The 19,849-nt window shown below is 38.7% G+C and overlaps 2 protein-coding genes across 3 annotated transcripts; one reads left to right on the forward strand and one right to left on the reverse strand.

Moving 5' to 3' along the window:
• Positions 1-167: 167 nt before the first annotated feature.
• On the reverse strand, positions 168-8,109 carry mastl (microtubule associated serine/threonine kinase-like). Its single transcript, XM_074621312.1, has 12 exons — positions 7,778-8,109; positions 7,557-7,694; positions 6,885-7,024; positions 6,716-6,804; positions 6,528-6,634; positions 6,280-6,424; positions 5,965-6,113; positions 4,361-5,404; positions 3,295-3,436; positions 1,583-1,696; positions 1,348-1,449; positions 168-1,134 (listed from the first exon to the last, which is right to left on the reverse strand). The coding sequence occupies exons 1-12, from the start codon at positions 7,946-7,948 to the stop codon at positions 977-979; spliced, it is 2,499 nt and encodes an 832-aa protein (XP_074477413.1). The 5' UTR covers positions 7,949-8,109; the 3' UTR covers positions 168-976.
• A 1,957-nt stretch (positions 8,110-10,066) lies between these two features.
• Positions 10,067-19,069, forward strand: yme1l1a (YME1-like 1a). 2 transcript variants are annotated; one of them, XM_074621161.1, is made up of 18 exons: positions 10,067-10,282; positions 11,564-11,683; positions 12,266-12,434; positions 12,552-12,653; positions 12,747-12,856; positions 12,960-13,110; positions 13,626-13,733; positions 14,180-14,353; positions 14,485-14,637; positions 14,729-14,861; positions 14,955-15,017; positions 15,630-15,742; positions 16,190-16,345; positions 16,448-16,599; positions 16,686-16,812; positions 17,154-17,227; positions 17,956-18,042; positions 18,136-19,069. In XM_074621161.1, the coding sequence occupies exons 1-18, from the start codon at positions 10,247-10,249 to the stop codon at positions 18,286-18,288; spliced, it is 2,181 nt and encodes a 726-aa protein (XP_074477262.1). In that variant the 5' UTR covers positions 10,067-10,246; the 3' UTR covers positions 18,289-19,069. The 2 variants fall into 2 exon arrangements, with proteins under 2 accessions (XP_074477262.1, XP_074477263.1); XM_074621162.1 differs by having other exon boundaries at positions 13,626-13,709.
• Positions 19,070-19,849: the final 780 nt, after the last annotated feature.

Here is a 19,849-nt window from a genome sequence, read left to right on the forward strand (position 1 = left end):
GTTTGAGGTAAATACGTTTTTTTTTTTAACATTACAGCATGTAAACATGTTCTAGTAGAAACACAAAATACAAGTATGAACCTGAAAATTAGCATAATATGGGACCTTTAAACATGACCAAATAAGGTTTTTGATAACGCACCACAAAAGGCACAAAGTACATCAGATTACAAACAAGATTTTTATTTGTATTTAACTTTTTTCTCAAGATAAAATTTCACAAGCAGCCGGGAGCCTCGTGAACTTATCTAAAAAAAACTAGTAGTGTGGGAAAATGGACAGGAGATCACGTCAAAAATTACAAACACTGTGTGACATAAAAGCAGCAAAAACAGTTCTGTTACAAACACAAAAGTACTCCACTCTGGTCTTAAAACAATAACACTGAATGTTATTAACAAGATTTACATATAAAATACATTATTGATGAATATATTAGCATGTTTTTCTTCAGCAGTATTGTACCTTTAAAGAGAAATTCAGGGGGCCCGCCCACCCAGTCTGCTAACAGCAGGGGAACATTACAATGAACAGTGCAGCGAAAGTTAACACCAGGCAATAAGTGCAACATCTACATAGTTATCTTGTATTTAAATCAATATAACGACAGATATCAACACCTATTATAAAGATAAAGCAGCAGCAAATACTACTTTACTAGTATAAGAGCCTAATTTAAGAGACATAACTAGTAATACAGTAACACTAAGTTTTAAAAGAAGTTTACTTTCAGTGTATACTCATATCTAACTGAACACTCAATGTATTCAGCTTCTTTCTGACCGGTGATTGCACATAAGTAAAATGTTTTCTTTAAAATATTACAACGTTGAACAGAGAAACAATCAGAATCCACGTCATTACCGTGTATTTATTTGTATAATGGATCTGAATTTTGGAGTTTTTCCACAATGAAAGCAAGAGATTCATCATGACTGTTGCTTTAAATAAAACTCAACTGTTAACGTTTGCAACTCTACAGACTGAAGCCGGACACGGAGATGTGCTGAGCGTTGTTTCTTGCATCAAAGTACGAGGTGTCGGTTTCGTCCTCTGGCTGAGGAATGAAAGGCATCGCCTGGTTCTGCAGATTGTCCCAGTCCAAGCCCTCAAACAGGGGGTGACACCTGAGCTCTGGTGGATGTAGCAAGCAAAAATGATGAGAACGCATTTCCCATTTAATTTGGTCATACAGTAAGATTTACTTACAACTGTTGTAGTGGGAATGATACATTAAAGAAAACATACTTATTAATATTATATTCCATTTCTGCCAATAGATCCCCCGAAATGCTACAAACTGTTCCATTAAACTCAGATAAAGAAAAATTGAAAAGTGGTCCTCACCCTTTAGACCGGCTCGTTTCGTCATGTCCATGGTCAGGAGGATTTCAATCGCAGTTCTTGAGTTTACAGACAGTTCCTCCTCTTCCTCAGGCCAGGGGATATCTATAAATTGTTGACAGTGAGATGGTTAAACAATATTTACATTATCAATTCATTTGTTCAACTTAAACTGTAATATAATAGGAATGTTGATCATCAAATACAGGCTTTCTTGTAAAGAGAAAACCAAACCCACCTCTGTTGAGAATATTCTGGAAGACGAGGGGAGGCGTCTCGTCGTTGAAAGGTGGCACGCCTGTGAGGAACTCGAAAAGACAAACACCCAGCGCCCACCAATCCACCATGCAGTCTGGATGGAAGCAAAGAGAAAAGTCACATTTCATACAGCTGCTGGCTTCACACCACATTTTCACTACCCTTCTCCTGTTAGAGTGCACTTAATGGTACTGCGGTGGCAGAAGCAGTGATTACGTTAGGTTGGGGATGGAGGGATTGAAGGGAACTTTCATTCACCAACAGGTAGATATCGGTCACATCTCACACACATGCCCCTTGATATCTGTGTGTAACATTGTTGTTTTGACAGTTTTAGGGCCACGTTGCGGAAGATAAATTATCTGAGATTTTGAGAATAAAGTCAGAAGTTTACGAGAAAAAAAGTCGTAATATTATGAGAATAAAGTACTAAGTTTAGGAGAAAAAAAGTCGCAATATTTTGAGAATAAAGTCATAAGTTTACAAGAAAAAAGTCATAGGTTTACGAGAAAAAAAAGTCGTAATATGAGAATAAAGTCATAATATTATAAAGTAGTAATTTTACATGTTATTTTAGAGGGGCCATAGAGCAGCGTGCCGTCTGTGTGAAAATGAGGAACGTGGAGCATCTTGTGAAGTTATACTTTAGTTTAGGTTTCACAAATGATGAAATACTTACTACTCTTACTAGTACTCTTTTGGCACATCAGCACCACATTATCATACATTAAGTATCAGGACTGTGAAAGATTGTGCAAGAAGCTGTGTTTATTCTGAGTAAAGAACCACACGGACCTGGGGGGAAATTGCCTCTTTTGTGGAGGAGGAAATTACTTTTTTTCTCTTAAAGCAATGACTATATTCTCAGAATATTACGACTTTTTTCTCAAAATCTCAGATTTTTTTTCCCCCTCAAAATGGCCCTAATACTCTGTCGTATAACTAAGTCATATTCAATGACTGCAAGGATTCAAAATTACATTCTTCATAACCATCTATTGTTGAGTTCAGAAAAATACTTGACAGCCGAAGAATAAATACCGCCACACAGGATCATTCATGTCACAGACCGACTGCTCATGAACTCAAACAGCAGCAATCATGCCACAAAAAAGGCATGAAGCAACTGACAGGAAATACTGCCGAATTAATGAATAACAGCATGTCAGATCAATAGGCTATTAATAGATGACATTTTGCATGTCAGTTGCTAAAAGCCAGTGCCATACCATTCACTTCATGTGCCACGATTACCCAAAAATCTGCAGATTTCAAGAACAGAAAAACCCTTTTGTCCAGTTAAAAGCACATCAGCCTGATTCCCCAGCTGTTAACAATGGTGTTAGCTGAATGTTAGAGGATTTTTTATTTGTAAATCACACATTTAAAAACGCTGCCCCCTTCCCTCTGATCAGGCCCACAGTTTGTTCACCAATCCAAGGGGCAGAAACAGAACCAGTGGGGATAAGAAAGAGCTCATTTCCTCTAGCGTATTAGCAGGCTGGGTGAACATGCGAGCTCGCTTGCACAAACAGCAACATCATTATAAACTTACCATGCGGACAACTTCCTGAAACTCAAAGAGAATGCCCGTCACAAGGACTACAATAACAACCATTCAGCGTCATAACCATAAGACTGTGTTGGGCTATTTTTGTGTTGTTGTGTTTTTTTTGAGTTTCCTTATCTTACCGTGTGGTTTTCCCAAGAGAAGCTCTGGAGCCAAATAGTCAGGAGTTCCTAAAATGGGTACACCCTCGACAGGCAGAGCACCTCTTCTGACACTCTTTGGGGTCCTGAAAGGGGTGTGAGAGGTCGACATGGGCTGAGGAGTCTGGTGTGAGAAGGACATAAAAAGGAAATGTGACAAATGGTAAAATGACACAAGATAAATACTGAATTAAAGAGGACCTATTATGCTTTGTGTTTTTTTTCCCCTTTTCCTCTAGTGTGTTATATAGTTTTTTGTGCATGTAAAAGATCTGCAAAGTTACAAAGCCGCGCCAAAGGAAGTTACTCTCCCCAACAGAAAAACTGCTCCTGAACTGCCTGAAACGCCTTGCTTGAAGTCCCGCCTTCTCTTCCGTAACGTGGTGATGTCACCAAGTAACACATTTGCATAAATCCTGCCAAGAGGCTTGTTTGGCCGCCCTCAAACAAAGCTAGTTTGAGTGGAGCTGGAGTCCGAAGAGTTTGGTTCGGCTGACCAATCAGAGCGGACTGGGCTTTTCGGGAGGGATGTTTGACTAGAACATGTTCTAGTAGAAACCCAAAATAAAAGTATGCACCTATAAATTAGTATAATAGATCCTCTTTAAAACCCTTTAATAAATAACCTTTGTGATATCTTGTGTACCCAAGATAATAACTTCTGTGAACTAAAGACTACAAGTCTACAACCACGCTAGCGGCTGTATTTAGACACAGCGGGTGGTTATTTTCTAGATTAATCGATTAATCGTTTGGTCTATAAAATGTCAGAAAATAGTGACAAATGTTCATCCCAGTCCAAGGTGATGCCTTTAAATGTCTTGTTGCCCAAAGAGATTCACTTTAATAGGATATAAAACAGAGAAAAGCAGGAAATCTCCAAATTTGAGAGGCTGAAAACAGCATTTTCTAACATTTTTGAATGAAAAATTACTTTAACAATTAATCGATTATCAAAATAGTTGGCGGATCGCCTAATCGATTAGTCAAGTAATCGTTGCGGCTCTACAGTCAGCACGAAACCTTTTTTTAACCTGTGTTCTTGTACCTGACAGAGTGAGCTGTTGGAGCTGGGTCTTTTCTGCACCGGTGTCACGGTGCCAGACGCAGAGTAATGAGGAGCTGTTGTGGACACGTCCATCGACTCGACAGAGCCGACGCTAAACCGTGACAGCGCAGACACTCCCGACATGTTGGAGCGGTTAATGGAGCTACAGTAGCTACGGAAAGCTACAATATTTTTTGGCTTGAGGAATGAGGGGGACTGTGCAACGCCGCAGGCCGGATCAGGGAGCCGGTTGAGAAAGGAACACTGAGATCCTCTCCGGACAAAGTTACCAAATTTGGGTGTTTCATTATCAGTAACAGCAGATGGAGTTTGTGGGAGCGATTCAGTGATAGATGAGTCTTTATTTTCCTCTTGCTCCTCGGATGATGCTGGATTCCTGTTTTTGGAACACGTGCTCGGGTTGAGAGACGCACGGCTGTCAATAGTGAGAGATGTTTCATGCATAGACCCGTCAGAGTCGAGGCTCAAGCTCCTGCAAACGTCGCCGTCACCGGCAAGCGGTGACGTGAAACTTGAATGTGACAGGTCTATGGCTCCGTCTTCAAACACGTCCTCCGTCGGCTCCTCCAGTTCACTAAACAGACTTTTGGTCACAGCTATGGGACTGGAGCGCTTTGGGATCCGGTCTTCAGCTAACCCCTCAGCGGAGGTCATGAACTCCCTCATTTTGATGCTGGAAAATGCTCCAGTCAGGCCGGTGCGAAACCTCGCGGTCTCTTCTGGAATCTCGTAGTATCTCTTATAGGCGGCATTGCTCTTCTTGGCTTGGTTCTCCAGAGGCTCGGGGCTTCTCTCAACGTCAGAAAATGTTCTCTTTACAGACGAGGCTGACAGACAAAAATCATTTGGAGCTGTGGGAACAGACTCTAGGTTGTTGGTGTGAGGCCTCTTTTCTACAAGATGGTCTGGATCGCTGGTGACCTTGGCAGAGAAGCCCAGCGTGGCCAGTTTTGAGTCCTGTTCAGGCCCTTTGGACTCAGTATGCCCTCTCCCCTTCTGTTCATTAGTGTGTTCATTTTCTTTCTGAAGAAGAAAGATAAAAAGGAAAATTGTCACAATAAGGAATGAACAAATCTGAAACATCAGTACAGGAACTGATGATGGCTGTTGTTTGTCATTACAGACGTTATACACAAGAGAAAAATGTCTACAATTTTAACTAGATAATAAAATTAAATTCATGGGGAGACACTACAGGTGAATAGGGTACAAATTTTAACTAATATATATCACCATGAAACTTCCCCAGATGATTACTTATATTAAGTCAATTATTTTTTGTATTACAAGTTTTTTGAAATGTTATGTTTAAATATGCAAATGAGGCATTTTCTAATGCTAACTTTAGGTGAATTTAGGAGAAATCTACAGACACAAATAGACAAAGTAGTAAAATAAACAGCTAATGTGTGTATGTGGATGTTTTACTTCCACTAGTCTGAAAGAAGACATGTTATGGAAGCAAAATCTCAAAATTGACCAGTGTTTGAAAAACGATGTTTTTGCCTGAGACAAAGTTGGTCAGGACACCCCTGATAAAAACATAACATTGTTTAATAGCTCATAGGTTTACAGTCACTGACCTCCTCACACTCCCACATTGGACTGATGGCACCTTCAGTGTCGGTGGTGCTGCCGGCACTCATCGTCTCAAACCTCTTCCTGGTCTTCATCAGTGAGGGGGTCAGGTTTTTAGCCAGGTTATGAGGGCTGAATGCAATAGTGTTGGGTCCTATGGAGAATGTAAAAATACATTTGCATTGCCAAGATCTCACCAGGCAGGAAGCTATACTATGCATCAGTCTTTTATAAAACAGTCCTTGCACAACCAGTCATTCCACAACGTTAATAAATGGGAGGGGGGGATGCATATCTCTTAGATATCTACCAAGACATACCCATTTTCCAAGAAACCGGAGAGTACAGCTGATCTTTTTTCTTCATCAAGGGAGAGCTGTTCTGTTTTATTTTGCCACAGGACATGGGACTGGACACAGCAGATGTGCTGCAGTGGCGCTTGACTTCTCCAGCGGCCGGTGAATTCTGTGTTTGATCGAATGAAGGAAGAGTCATTATTCAACACCAACTACATCTAAAGCATGCTATTAGGGCATTTCTCCATGCAAAATTATATATGTTCACTTACAAATCCGATGGTGCTGATTAAAGAGAGGACTTGACCCGGGGTGCGGAAGTAATCTTTCCTCGGTTTAGCCAAAGATGGAGTAGTAAGGATATCCATAAGACTCAGCTCTGATAGAAATAAAGGAAATATTACTAATAACAAGTGGTGATGGTCACAAATTGTTTGTGTCAAGCTGATGGGACTCGTACCTCTGTCAAGCTTGACTTTAGAAAGGCCGAAGTCTGTCAGTTTGATGTGTCCTTCGTTGGATATAAGCATGTTGTCTGGCTTCAAGTCCCTAAAAAGGTTATCATTTCCAGGTCACACAATACATCTCACCCAAAGACTGATCAATAAAGTGTTATAAAGAAATTGTACCTGTGGATTATACCATGACGGTGGAGGTAGTCCAAAGCCAATGCAACCTCTGAAATGTATTTTACAGACATATCCTGGTCGAAATAGCCAAAGATGTGAAGCAGAGATTTGACATCTCCACCAATGAGGTATTCCATTACCTGCAAGCAACATGAACATAACGCTTTAACTTATAGTAAGATAAGATATTCCTGATGAAGAAAATTGTTAAAAGTGAGTATAGTGCATTATTATTTGTCTGGCAGACCGTCCTCCTCCAATAGTACTATATTAGTATAATTATTTTTAACTATAAGATACTATAAGATAAGATAAGATATTCCTTTATTAGTCTCACAGTGGGGAAATTTGCAGTGTACAGCAGCAAAGGGGATTGTGCAACAAACAAGATGCATCAGCTAACAGTAAAAAAAGAGCTAAAGTGAAACAAAATATGAACCATTTAAATAGAAGGAAGTATAAAAATAGGAGCAGTATATACAGTATTGATAATAAACAGACTATTAACACAATTGCACAAGTGGAAAATGATATTGCACAGTGAGAATGACATGAAATTCCACCTGAAAATATCAGGTTATTGTCAGTTTTTGCTGTGTAAGTGTAAGTGGTCTACTAGTAGTTACTGTAAATGTGTTTTGTGTCATTATGTTTGCCTCTGAGGTGTTATACCAGGAAGATCTTGGTGGCTGTCTGAAGGGAGTAGAACAGGTGAACTATGAAGGGGCTTTTGCTCAAAGCCAGTGCATCTCTCTCTGCCTTCATCTGGCCTGTCATGTTCTTAACCACCATGTCTGCTTTCTTCATCATCTAAAAGACACAAAAAAAGAGTGTTTTCAACTAAATTAAGTTTCATATAATGATTGAAAGTCATCAAACACCAGCTAACTCACCTTAATGGCATATAATCTCGCATTACACTTCTTCCTAGCGAGGTAAACCTTCCCAAAAGCTCCTCGACTGATCGGCTTCAACACGGTGAAATCCTCGATAGTCGGCGGTTTGGGAGCTAAATCCACCGATTTATCGTTTGAACCGGAGTCGTGCTTTTCTTCTGCGTCCATTATATCACCTAGTTGTTCAGAATGAGGAGTTAGTTTGCGTCTGTAACAGCCAGCCAGCTCAGATCAGAAGAAACACTTGAAGTTAAAACAACAATCTCAGGTTTGTTTTGAATTTTTGAATTTGGCTGCTCCTTCTTGGGGTCTTCTGACGTTCCGTTTAGTAGTGCAACTTAACCGCCTGTGTGTAAATCATGAAAATGCTCTCGATGTGGGCTACAATTAAGTGTTTGTTATTTATTTTAGCTGTCAGTTTGCCAAATGTATAACCATTTGTCAAAATAAGATAGCTAATGAACGAGGCTGTACTTGTTTTATATATGTATTAATTTTTTGTATTGTATTTTTGAAAATTTTGATCAGGCAGTACGTTAGACACATAAGAAGTAAATATATAAATTGTGTAATAACTGTAGGGTACATACATAACAGGTAAAATGCAAATAAAGTAATATTCTTTTCATATAATTTTTTTAAAAATATGATTTTAATAAACTCCATGATAAACTTTAATTTTATTTTATTTTTTTAAGATTTTACTTTAAATCTGTGAACAATACAATAAACAATTAAACTGATACATAGGTAAATAACACATATAAAGGAAATGAAAGGATAAGTAGAAACAAACAATTGTAAAATAAAATAAAATAAAGTAACATAAAACATGCCAGGTGTTGATATAAATAAATCAGAATCAGAATCAGAATGGTGTTTATTGCCAGGTGTAAGAGGTATACACTAGGAATTTTCTTTGGTTTTGTTGGTGCAAGTCAAACAGTATAATAACAAAAGAATAGATAGAACGTTAGAATAAAATAAGAATAAAAATGTACAATTTACAAAATAAGTTATAAACAAAAATAAACATGATATAAACAGATAGTGCAAATATTGCTGGAGTGCAAATATTGCCGGTGTGCAAACAATATCAGTATCAGAGGGAGAGAGAGGGATACTGTAGGAGGTGGTATTGAATAAAATAAATAAATAAAGATTCAAGATGTTTATTGTCACGCCGGTTAGACATGTACAATCGTGTGAAATGCTTTTTGCTGGGAAGCTCCATTAAAAATAATAAGTCATATTACAATTATAAAAAGGAAATACTTTGTACAAGGGCATATTAAGAACATATACATTAAGAACAGTACAGTACAGTATATACAGTATAAGATATATTTTTGTGTGAGAAGGTGTAGTATGAATTATCTATTTGAAAGTCTGATGGCCTGGGGGAAAAAGCTTGACTCTGACTGTCCACTTGTTGGTATGATCATTCTCTTTTTCTTTATTCTTTATTTTATTTTTTTGTATTCTACATGTTTGAAAGGAAAATGAAATGAAAATGAAATGCAAATGAAATGCAAATGAAATGCAAATGAAATGCAAATGAAATGAATGACAGCTGGCAGAAAGGCCATTACAAGAAAATGGGTTGTAGCGGAAACCCCCAGACTTAGTCAATACTTACTTTACTTTACTTTATACTTTATACTTTATTGTCAGACAGGTCTCAAATTTGTATTGCATAACAGCAGCTCCGTTTGCAACATCACAGAAAGGACAAAGACAATAAACAAGGATACAAACATTTAAACATTACAATCACAGAAGACAATATTCAGGGCCCTTTAACGCACATTTGATCTGGGATTAGGCTCCATATTTAGTTTAAGGATTGACTGATGCAAAAAAGAGTGCTTCAGTCTAACCTTACCAATGGTTAGACATAGTACAGGAAATATTTGTGATGGAGAAAATTACTTATTCTCTAAGAGTGAAAGAAGATGAGTTTAACAGAAAATGGGAAAAATGGATTGGGTATAGAAATAAAGACATAAGCACTGTATAATTGTATTGACAATACTGTAAGTTATTGGAAAATGTTTTAATAAGAACAACCCTGTATACTGCATCATCAATTGTAAACTGAACCCCTCGCTGCACTGTTGCATTGTTATATTTGTGTTTTATTTGTGTATGCATAAAAGCAATAAAGACTAAAGTGACAAAAAAGAAAATGAAATGAACTATATATTACTTTATGATAAATTGACGGTCCTGACGCAGGATGACGCAGGCTGCACCCGGACGTAATTCAACCTGACGTCATTTTGTAGTCCATTTGACCTCAGATGCCGGAGACTCCATTTGCCGTTTGTTAGCTAAGCTGCTGCTGTAAATTGTGTAACGAGGGAAACAAGAGGACACCGCTACCGGGAGGACAGTTATCTAGAGGGTTGTCTCCTCACACATCACCAACAACTCCTAAACTTTAATTATTATTATTCAGTAAAGATGTTTTCACTGTCAACGTCGTTTCAGCCTCAGCAGGTAAGCTAACTAGATAGCATCTCTTTAGGCTATTGTGTACTCTTCTGACAACATTTATAGATATATCTTATAGTTAGACAGTCGGTGTTACCTGGAAATGACTGTTATGTGTGAGTTATATAAATAAGAAGCTCTGTCTGTCTTTGTTTATGTCCTGTCTTCTCTCATGGTCAATGACAAGCTACCTCGGCTAATGTGTTAGCATTAAGTCAGCCCATGTTACGTCACGTTGTCATAGTGACCTATTTTAAAGGATCCCACGAGCTTTGTTATGTGGTGTTTTCTGGCTATGACTTTAACATGTGATGTGATTATGTTTGGGAAGTTAATTGAAGGGTGCTTACTTTAATTTGTATAGGTTATATAAGTGGTACACGTCTGACGTATTGGGCCATACTGCCCTCTGATTGGCAAAGAGCTGTCAGCTGGTAATAACACTGATATAACTGTCAACACTGTCCTGTCTGGACGATTCACACAACATTTAGTAAACCTGAAATATTTGTTTTAAATATTAACTTGTGTGTTGAAAGCAGGGAATGAAATTAGCACCTGCCACCTGCCAAATACAGGGTAAATGTTGGCTGTGGCAGGTAAAAATGTCAGGCCACCTGCCATGATGGCAGATTCCTTATATTAAGAAATATTATTTTTAAAAAGCAATTCCTACATTAAAAATAGTCAGGGATTAAGGTTACATGATCCATATTTCTACTGTCTGTTACCACTGACTCTGTGTTTACTATTGGTGGAAGAAAATATCAAGTATTGCAATATTATGTTTTGTGATACTGTATTAATTCTCAAAAACTCTGTATTGAATTCTAATTTATAGTTTATATGACAAGATTAACTCAGTCAATACTTTATTTTATTTGCAAAGATATGCGCCGTCTGTGATAAATGCAAATGCAAGTAAACTTTTTTTTGTTCAGATTTTATGCATATGGCGGTGTGTTTTTTATAATATGACAGTTTTCCTAAAATTAGATTTAAAAAAAAAAATAGCGATGTATTGTCTTGCTTACAGTATCGCAATATATTGAATCGTAACCCTTGTATCATGATACGTATGTTATCGCCAGATTCTTGGCAATACACAGTCCTAGTGTTTACAATTCTAAAGCGTTCTACATAGATTTCAGAGGTGGCAGACAAAACAATTGTGTGGCTAGTAGAAATGTTCAGTGACCTGCCACAGTGGCACGTGAGGAAAAAACTTAATTTTATACCCTGGTTGAGAGACTGATCTTCATCCTCCTCTGTTTATGTATCTGTAAGATGATAGTGCCCCTCAGCCAGCTCATCAATGCCCTCCACTCGCTGAAGAACTCCGCCACCGCTTCGGTCCAGACCCTGCACAAAGACTTCATTCCAGAGCACAGTTCATATCTAAAAGAGGTGAGATGGACACCGTGCACACACATGACATGACTCCATGAGGGTACAGTACATAATCACCTTTGACTTTGGTCTGAACTTGTCTCCAGGTACACAGATTTTTCTTTTTTTACTTTGTTGGTAATGCTGAACAAGACATACAAAAATCATACTGGTCACTGCTTACATTGAACAACCTACAGTAAACAATAGATCTGTAGCCAATTAAATCATGGAATTTGTCTGAAATCACTGTTTGCTTGAGAGTGAGAAGAACCCTCTTTGTTTAAACTATGGCTGTCAATCGATTAAAATAGTTAATCGCACATTAATCACACATTTTATATCTGTTCAAAATGTATCTTAAAGGGTGATTTGTCAAGTATTTAATATTCTTATGTACATGGGAGTGGGCAAATATGCTTGCTTTATGCAAATGTATGTGTATATTTATTAACTAACTTGTGCTATATACAGTATATACATGTTAATATGATAAAGTGAGTGAGTGAGATGTCTAAGAAAGATCTTAAAGGCTCTAAAAAGCCACGCACACACAATTATTGTCTTAGATAACCTACTTTCACTATCCTCTTCTCACAGCCCAGTGTGAGCCTGAGGGATCTGGGCCTGTCAGAGATCCGGGTGAGTCAGCTGGACGAGCTGGTCAGCAGGTTACTGCCGACACCAGGACCTGAAGAACCTCCCGCTGTTCCTTCGATATGGAGGTCGAGCCACGTTTCTGCAGACAGCTTCTTTCATAACAAGCATGGTGAGCAGCTCATAAAAAACTTATTTTGTTGTATCTAAGACAATTGTTTTACTACAGAAAACTAATTTTACACATTCGTCAATCATGTTAAGTGAAACAAACTTTTTTGTCTAACAGGGTTTTCACACAGAAGGTTGGGGGTTTTTGGCACCCCAATATTCCACAGACAATACCACAGTCCTCTAAAAGAAGCTTGCTCAGAGCTACAATTCCTGCCAGGTAAGAAACCTACTGTGTGTAAGTTATAGTGTATGAACGGCTTGACATTTCAGGGTAGTGTTTTATGTTTTTTGGCTTTCCATGTTTTTTCAGCATGGATCCAGAGTCGAGGTTTCAAGACACTGCAAACAAAGAAGAGACGAACGGAGTCTGCTTACGACGGTCCGGTGGAGTCCGAGTCCTACACACCAGCCTTCATGAAGGTCAGCGAAGATTAGTGGGACCTATTGGAAGACACTTTGTTTTACCAAGAAGTGAAAAGGGCTTAATTTTGACCAACCAACTCTCGCTCTGTTTCCCTCACAGGGATTGCTTCAGAGGGAAAAGGTGCCAGAAGCACAATCACTGGACCAACTGGTGAAACAAAAGAACCTTCCAGATAACCAGCAGGAATCTTTCAAGACAGGTTTCACTGAGGGGTTCATGAAGTCTCAGGCCTTCACTCAGAGGACACAAGGCATGTGGCGTTTGTTTTCTTCTGGAAAAGGTTCACGTGATGGGGCGTGACGAATCAGGGAAGGACATGTCATAACTGATGAGACCCAATAAAGAAGCGAATATGGGTGTCTGCGTCATCGTTTTGACGGTCTCCGTTTCCGCCGGTCTCCGTTTCTGCCCGTTCAGACTAAAGCACAACCCCGGAGTTTTAAAACTAAAATGGGGTAAAAGAGCGTTAACAAACGTCTCCGTTTTTAGAGGCTTAAGAACGCCGATGTAATGTGGACGCCAGGCATAAACGTAGCAAAAGTTATGCATTTTAAAACAAAACATATTAGTGTGGATGTTGCCTTAGCCATCAGGCACTACAGCTATCATTTAGAAAGAAAATGAACCTTATAATATGAAAGGATTCCCTGGTAGTCAGTGTCAGAGTTGCACCAGGTTTTCTTTGGGTGGTAGTGCCGAGTTAATATACAGAGAGATCCTATGACTGACATAAAGGATAACTAAACTTTGTGCTGTGTTTTACAGACTCGCTGAGGAGAACCAGGTTGATCTTGTTGGTCCTCCTCCTTGTTGGTATTTATGGCTTGTCGAGATCCCCATTTCTCTCGGGTAAAGGCTCCTTTTCTGATGCTGGTTTGTTTCCGTTTTTATTCTCTCAAATCAACTCACAACCCTACATACACACTGCAATCCGAACAAAGCTTGTTAACGTCTCCAAAGATGTAAAATAAGTGTTTTACTTGAGCTGATTTTCAGCTTAAATATTTGATTTAGTATGTTTGTTAGAAGCTGATAAGATCATAGTCTCTCCTGCAGTGTGCATGTAGAGTTTGACTGATTATTCTGCTGCATATCACTGTGTCATGCTTAAATATCTACTCTGTATGTTTTTATGCCAGTGTGCTGGATGTATTTGAATATATAATGGGATACATTTGGATCTTCGTATTTACATTGATGCCACAGTAAGCATATTGAAACCAGCAGTTATATTGTCTGTCATGGTGGGACACTGTAAAGAAATGGAAAGTTTTTTTGATGTTATCGTACTGAACCAGTTGTTTTTGGGGATTTCACAGTGAGATTCCGCACCACATCTGGTCTGGACTCAGCTGTCGACCCCGTCCAGGTGAAGAATGTGACATTTGAGCACGTCAAAGGAGTCGATGAGGCGAAGAATGAACTGCAAGATGTTGTTGAGTTTCTCAAGAACCCACAGAAATTTACTGTTCTGGGTGGAAAGCTTCCAAAAGGTATTTTATATTTTGTTCAATTTCATCTCTTTTTATTGTCCAATAAAGTAGCCTGATACACAATTTTGACAATTCTATATTCTATCCTATATTTTTGATATGCTGATTTATTTTCTCTGTCATCCTCTCAGGGATCCTCCTCATCGGTCCACCAGGAACAGGAAAGACTCTGTTAGCGCGGGCCGTGGCCGGGGAGGCTGATGTGCCTTTCTACTACGCCTCCGGATCGGAGTTTGACGAGATGTTTGTGGGCGTTGGTGCGAGTCGAATCAGGAATCTTTTCAGTAAGTTTGCTGGATGTGAGAAAATGTGAGCAACCAGCTGAGGATGCAACCAAACAACTACAATCTCTTTCTCTTTTTTTGTGGTTTGCAGAAGAGGCAAAAGCTAACGCTCCCTGTGTCATCTTCATCGATGAGTTGGACAGCGTCGGCGGAAAGAGGATCGAGTCTCCGATGCATCCCTATTCTAGACAAACCATCAACCAGCTGCTGGCTGAAATGGACGGGTCAGTTTTGACATTTTTAAAACTGCATACTGTGAAATTTTTTTTTGCTGTCAACAACTTCCACTTCTTACTCTCAATGTTTTGGTTTCACAGGTTTAAACCAAATGAAGGCGTCATTGTTATTGGTGCTACAAACTTTGCTGAGGCCCTGGATAAGTATGTTCACTTTTTTTTAACCTAAGCTTTAATTTGTTTATTTAACCTATTTATTGTTTGAAATAAGGTAAATCAATACAGTATGTAGATATAGTTCATGTATACAAAACTGTTCCAGTTTTTTTACTTCCTACTCTGTGACCTTTACCCCCTGACCGATGCCTCGGGCTGTTTTTATCCTCGTGGCCTCGTCCTAGTTTCTGTATTACTCTGAATGGAACCATTTCATGTGCACAAATAACAAAACCAACACTATATAAATATATATATATATATATATATATATATATATAAATTAACCACTGACCTATTTCAACTGACACTAATTCGGCAACTTTAAAATCATACTGTGAGTTTTGTTTGCGTATTTTTATGGCAAGTTAATTAAAATGTGCTTTGCAGTGTAAAACTATTTTTGACATTTGCTCCCGGTGTCACATTTTCTCAGTTTCTCATTGCAAACTAACCTGAGGAAGAGCATTTATTATGAGCATTAGTATGGGACACTGAACAACCCTGTAGTTTCAGTAGTAGTAGTCATTTAAATGTTAAGAAATTAAGAATCTATGCTATATGAATCTTAATTAATACTGCTTTCCTCCTACTTTATAGTGCTCTGGTGAGGCCGGGAAGGTTTGACATGCAGGTGACGGTCCCTCACCCCGACGTGAAAGGACGCACTGAGATTCTCAACTGGTACCTCTCCAAGATCAAAGTGGACTCTGGTAGGTCTCAGTGTAAAATATCCAAAAATATTAAGGATATTATTTTAAATAATATCTCACAAAGCAAATCTTACTGCACTCTTTATTTGTCATTCTTATATTTTTGTTAGCATTTCAGAAACGATTTCTAAATTGGCAACTTATCAGAATCAGAATGATCTTTATTGTCACTTTCATATAGGTTTCAGGTTCAATGAAATTCCGCAGGCTTCTCTCAATGTAGTTACAAATAAATAAATCAAAGCAGTGGTGAAAGCAGTAATATTATGCAATATCAATGAGAAAATGCTGCACATTGTGCAGAAACATTATCTCTCCTTATCAACTGAAATCATCTTAAAGCATCCAAAGCTGTAAACCTGTGAGAATACCTTTCTGTAAAGGACACATTGTCTCCCGACCACCTCTTATAAAGAAGCCTTTTTCTATTGTGTTGCTCTTTTACAGCCATAGATGCACAGATCATTGCCCGAGGCACAGTGGGCTTCTCTGGGGCCGAGCTGGAGAACCTGGTCAACCAGGCCGCCCTGAAGGCCGCCATGGACGAGAAAGAGATGGTCACAATGAAGGACCTGGAGTTTGCTAAGGACAAGATCCTCATGGGTGAATACACACAATGGACACAGTTTGGAGAATTTCAACAGGAGATAACATGAATGGGAGCTAAGTAAAAAAATCGTTCTGTTTTAATTCTTTTCATACCAGGCCCTGAGAGGAAGAGCGTTGTAATCGACAAGCAGAATAAGACCATCACAGCCTACCATGAGTCCGGCCATGCCATCGTTGCCTATTACACCAAAGATGCAATGCCCATCAATAAGGCCACTATCATGCCCAGAGGCCCAACTCTCGGCCATGTGAGCTCTTCTCATACTCTCATACACATTTCTTTTTAAAACCAAACCTAAAGCTGATCAGTTTTGTCCTCGTCTCCGTCCTCCAGGTGTCCCTGCTACCAGAGAATGACCGCTGGAGTGAGACGAGAGCTCAGCTGCTGGCTCAGATGGATGTCAGTATGGGCGGTCGAGTAGCAGAGGAGCTCATCTTTGGGGACGACTACATCACTACTGGTGCGGGAAGAAAAGATGGCCTCAGTCGACTAACATATCTTTAGTTGATTAGTCATTTTTTATGCTTTTTCATGACTGCATTTCTAGAAACTTCTGAGCACATCTCTGGTATACACCAGATTTAAAGTGGTGCTTTGTGAGATTCTTTGTGGAGAAGCTTATACAGATCTCTTGATTAAATCAACTAATCGATTAGTCCACAAAATCGTATGAGTGTTAGTCCACTAAGAATTTCTTTGGTTGAGGACAGCCCTAAACATGTCTGATAATATTGATTGTATGCTTTGGTCCTTTGTGATACAGTATTAGTTTCAATCTTTTCCTGCTTTTGTGCGTTTCAGGAGCCTCCAGTGACTTCGATGGAGCAACCAAAATAGCAAAAATGATGGTGACCAGGTTCGGCATGAGCGACAAGGTAACATTTTAATTTCTGTGGTTTATGAGGGAACATTTTTATCCTTTCTACTAACAGAGTTTTCACTAAACAGTGCTGTTCTGGGGGCTTTTATTGCTGTGGGGCTTGACCTTTTGTTTACTGCATATTAGAGCTGCAACGATTAATCGATTAGTTGTCAACTATTTTGATATTGATTTATCAGTTTGTGAGTCTTTTTTTAAGAAAACAAAGGACAAAATTCTCTGATTCCAGCTTCTTAAATGTGAATATTTTCTGGTTTCTTTACTCCTCTATGACAGTAAACTGAATATCTTTGAGTTGTGGACAAAACAAGACATTTGAGTACGTCATCTTTGGCTTTGGGAAACGCTGATCGACATTTTTCACAGAATTTTATAGAGCAAACAACTAATCGATTAATCAAGAAAGTAATCAACAATGAAAATAATCATTATATGCAGCCCTGTAGTATATAAAACAAAAGTGTAAATATACATAAAAATGTTATTCTGAGCATGCGTGTCTCCAATCAGGGACCGGGACACTGATTTATTGTGAAGTTGAAATGAAAACCTGCAGTCCTCCTGTCATTACTATAACCTGTAATTACACATAAGACAATGAAAATCTCTGTCTTAGTCTGGACTCCTGGAAAACTCTCACAGCTTTTAATGATCAGTGACTAATGCATGAGAACGTCTATTGTTCATTCAACCCTAAAGGATGTAATTTGTGTTTTGTTGCAGCTCGGTGTCATGACCTACAGAGACGTGACCAAGCAGAGCCCCGAGACTCAAGCTGCCATCGAACAGGAAGTCAGGGCTCTACTGCAGGTGAGTTTCTCACAGACTTTGCTTCATTCACAGATAAATTAAAACAGATATTTATCTTTTTTTTTTATCCTCCAATCTTCCTCTTCCATCCAGGACTCATACGATCGTGCTAAAAACCTCCTGAAGACCTACAGCAAGGAGCACAAGAAGCTAGCGGACGCCCTGCTAACGTACGAAACTCTGGATGCCAAAGAGATCCAGAAGGTGCTGGAGGGGAAATTACTGGACCAGCAGATACCTCAGTAGAGATTTTAGACTCTTGTAACATGTATATATATATATATATATATATATATATATGAAGCTCTGCAGCCTTTTGGAGGCTTTTCATTTGTTTGTATCCCTCTTTATTATCAATGTGAAGATGACACTGAAATGATTAAGTTTCACCCCTTATAAACATTTTTATTTTCCTGTAGAGAAGACTTTTGGTTTCACAGCGATTTTTAAAGCACTTAGTTTATTGGATGAAAATAAATATTTGTTCTCACAGTTTGTTTTGTGAGATGTGTCATGAGAGGCTTGTTGTCCTCGACTCTCAAGACGAATGACTTCTGTAGTAGTTTTATACATCAGAGTCATATTTGGTATCATAACAAGGTTCTCAGTCAAAGGAATTTCACAGAGATCATGGTTAGTTAAGTTGAGATGAATGATTTCATGTATGTCTATGTCTCATTTTGAACACCATAGGACCTTAAAGTACCTCAATCTAGAATGTACCATTTGGCTGTAGCAAGGTACAAGTGATACCGCTGTTCACATTTTCTCTAAATGATCGTCTTTCAGTTGCATCTATTTTGCTTGTTCTTATTTATTTAAAGTGCCCAAAGGTGTGTTCTCCTTTTTCTGATATTAGTGATAGGCCCTCATGTCCTATTCTCAGCTCACATGTAGCTGGTAAATGAGGGGAAATGTGTATATATACTATATATACGTGTGTAAAAAAAGGTTGGCTTTGTGCTTCTGTTTGTTCCTTTTAGACAAAGGCCTTCTTGGAGCTCAAATAAAGGTTACCCTTACTCAATGTGTTGTTCACTACATGAAACTTTAGCTTGAATTCATTGATTTTGATCACTAGGGGGCAGCACAACATTGGCTTATGTTAGCTATCATTTACTTATTTATACATCAAGCTGACAGAGAAACATTAGCATATATTCGGAGATAAATGGAAGTCAAACATTCACTTTCCTTGTAGTTCTCTTTTGGTCTTTGCCATCTTCTGAGTGAAATATCTGGCTCTTTAGCTGCTAAATGCTCCAAAAATGCTCATCATCTTGTTGCTATTGTTAGGTGCTGGTTAAAGTGGTTTTATCAGAGCTTTTTCTGACCTGAAACTGCATCCTGCTACTGCTGGAAATGAGGTTGATGACAGCAGAGAGACTTAACTGTGCGTTCCAATACCCCATACTACCATACTACTTAGTATGCAAGAAAAAGATTTAGTATGTTCAAATACATAGTATGTCAAATGCAGTATGCCAAAAATACCTGGATGTCCTATTAAATCTGGTCGTGTTTTGCAGTGTGCAAACCATTATGCTTTTCTGGCTATTCTGACCCACAATCCTAGCGGATATATTGAGCAAGAGGGTCAAAGTTCAAGGCACAATGTTATGAGGAAGTAGCATGTCCCAACTGTATGCAAACTACATGCAACAGTACGTACTTTGTAAGGGAAGCTGCAGTAAAAGTAAAAAGTTAAAGTAAGCGATTTGGAACGCATCCTGAATTAAAATGGTAAAGTTGCAAGTCTTAAAGGGGACAGATCAGGCTCATTTTCAGGTTCATATGAATACTTGTG

The sequence above is a fragment of the Sebastes fasciatus genome, chromosome 21, assembly GCF_043250625.1.
Source record: "Sebastes fasciatus isolate fSebFas1 chromosome 21, fSebFas1.pri, whole genome shotgun sequence".
Lineage (NCBI taxonomy): Eukaryota > Metazoa > Chordata > Actinopteri > Perciformes > Sebastidae > Sebastes > Sebastes fasciatus.

Coding starts and splice junctions, on each gene's coding strand:
- mastl (XM_074621312.1), bottom strand. CDS start 7,948: ATGGACGCAGAAGAAAAGCACGACTCCGGTTCAAACGATAAATCGGTG. Junction 3,437..4,360: donor CCAACAGCTCACTCTGTCAG/GTACAAGAACAC, acceptor TTCTCACACCAG/ACTCCTCAGCCCATGTCGAC. Junction 1,135..1,347: donor GAAACGAGCCGGTCTAAAGG/GTGAGGACCACT, acceptor TACATCCACCAG/AGCTCAGGTGTCACCCCCTG.
- yme1l1a (XM_074621161.1), top strand. CDS start 10,247: ATGTTTTCACTGTCAACGTCGTTTCAGCCTCAGCAG. Junction 12,654..12,746: donor AGAGCTACAATTCCTGCCAG/GTAAGAAACCTA, acceptor ATGTTTTTTCAG/CATGGATCCAGAGTCGAGGT. Junction 17,228..17,955: donor GGTTCGGCATGAGCGACAAG/GTAACATTTTAA, acceptor GTTTTGTTGCAG/CTCGGTGTCATGACCTACAG.